Source organism: Pleurodeles waltl, chromosome 8, assembly GCF_031143425.1.
Source record: "Pleurodeles waltl isolate 20211129_DDA chromosome 8, aPleWal1.hap1.20221129, whole genome shotgun sequence".
Taxonomy (NCBI): domain Eukaryota; kingdom Metazoa; phylum Chordata; class Amphibia; order Caudata; family Salamandridae; genus Pleurodeles; species Pleurodeles waltl.
Window position 1 is genome coordinate 61,593,939 of NC_090447.1, and position 1,782 is coordinate 61,595,720.

Consider the following 1,782-nt stretch of genomic DNA (forward strand, 5'->3'; position numbering starts at 1 on the left):
TTTCATGTGTCTGATACTTTACTTTTCCAATTTTACATTGCAGGTGATTTGATGGAATTTTTTCCTCTTTGTGTAAAATATGTCATCAGACAACAGAAGCTACTCAAATCCTCCTTTCTTCCAGTTACTCGGATTTTTTTAGACTAATTCTGCACGCTACTATATTTCTACTCCTTTATTGCTTCTGTATTTTCTCTCTGTTGTGGGGAACAGCCTAATTTTATATATTATAAAGACGGACAAACAGCTTTTTGAGCCTATGTTCCGGTTGCTCTCAATGCTTGCTGTCACTGATCTGATCATAACTTTGTCTATAGTGCCCTCTGTGGTCTGTTTGCTTTTCTTTGACTTAAGAAATATTCATGGCTTTGCCTGTTTTACACAGACCTATTGTATCCATACAATAACAACAATAGGATCCACAATTTTGGTGGCCATGGCTTTTGACCGCTATATTGCCATATGTAATCCTCTAAGGTATGCTTCCATCTTACATCCAATGATATCAAAGATATGCCTGACAGCTATAATTAGGGGTGTGGGTATCACATTACCAATTCCTTTCTTGCTCAGAAGGCTTCAATATTGTGACCATAATAAACTTTATCATGTCTTCTGTATACATCCTAATGTGATGAAGCTTGCCTGCTCAGACATATCCATTAATATTGTATATGGCTTGGTAGTGGTCATGTTTACATTTGTGTTAGATTCAGTACTTATACTTTGTTCATATCTCATGATCCTCAGGACTGTTCTGCGAATTGCATCAAATAAGGGGTCCCTGAAGGCGTTCAGTACCTGTGTGTCTCACATCAGTGTTGTGCTGATGTTTAACATCCCTCTGTTTTCAATTACTTTGGTCCACAGATATGGCGAAGATACTCCTCCTCTTGTACATGTTCTCATGGGCCTTTCCTACCTGTGCCTCCCACAAGTGCTGAACCCACTTATTTACAGCATGAAAACAGAGATGATCCAAAATGCACTCTACAAACTTGTTAGTGTGGAACCGAGAAAGAATCGAAATGAAAAACATGACGATGTTCGCAACACAACCAATACAATTAGAACATTGACCAGGGGTGCAGAGTGAGAAGTCCCCCGCCTTCCACTCAAGTGGCTGAATATTCAATAGTGGAACTGGATCAGTTACAGCAATGCAAATATAATTCAAATTTGTCATTCATGTTTATATATATCAAGTCCCCGGCATTACTTAAACTCTCCTACTTTCTACAGAAATTCAGCAAATGAAGAAATCAAAAACATTGATCCAAGCCACCTCCTGTCAAGCAGCATTTCACTGATATCTCATAGTTAATCAACCTAGACTATTCAACACAAGTGCATGAATGCATTTAATATGAGCAAAACAGATACATAAGATAAGCTAAGAGATATGACACAGTATTTGTTGGAAAATAGATATGTTGCAAGCTTATTAAACAAGATAATGAGTTAGCTTATTGGTGATTCAAAGGCTGCCTGTGGTGACAAAATGTGAGCTGGCTGCAGGCACAATTAACCAACAAGCCTCGGGGCAACATACAACTGTTGCTATGCTTCAGACAGCTTCCCACTCCAAATCTTATGTCAGCTAAGCCTCTGTTTCCAGTGTCTGTAGATATTGATAGATCTGTGGGAAAGCTTAATTGTTGCCTCTGGTCCGAGTCCATAACAATGTCTGAAGGGTATGATTTACAAGTACAATATTTGTTATGAGTCCAGTCCTTTGCAAACCTAAACAGGGGCTCCTTGTTGCCAGAAGGAGGGATCACC

At 38.9% G+C, this 1,782-nt stretch overlaps 1 protein-coding gene across 1 annotated transcript; it reads left to right on the plus strand.

Moving 5' to 3' along the window:
- Positions 1-205: 205 nt before the first annotated feature.
- Positions 206-1,096, plus strand: LOC138249437 (olfactory receptor 51G1-like; the record flags this gene model as incomplete). The annotated part of the gene is made up of 1 exon (XM_069203396.1): positions 206-1,096. A coding segment is annotated over one exon (891 nt), but the record flags the coding sequence as incomplete, so codon positions are not given.
- Positions 1,097-1,782: the final 686 nt, after the last annotated feature.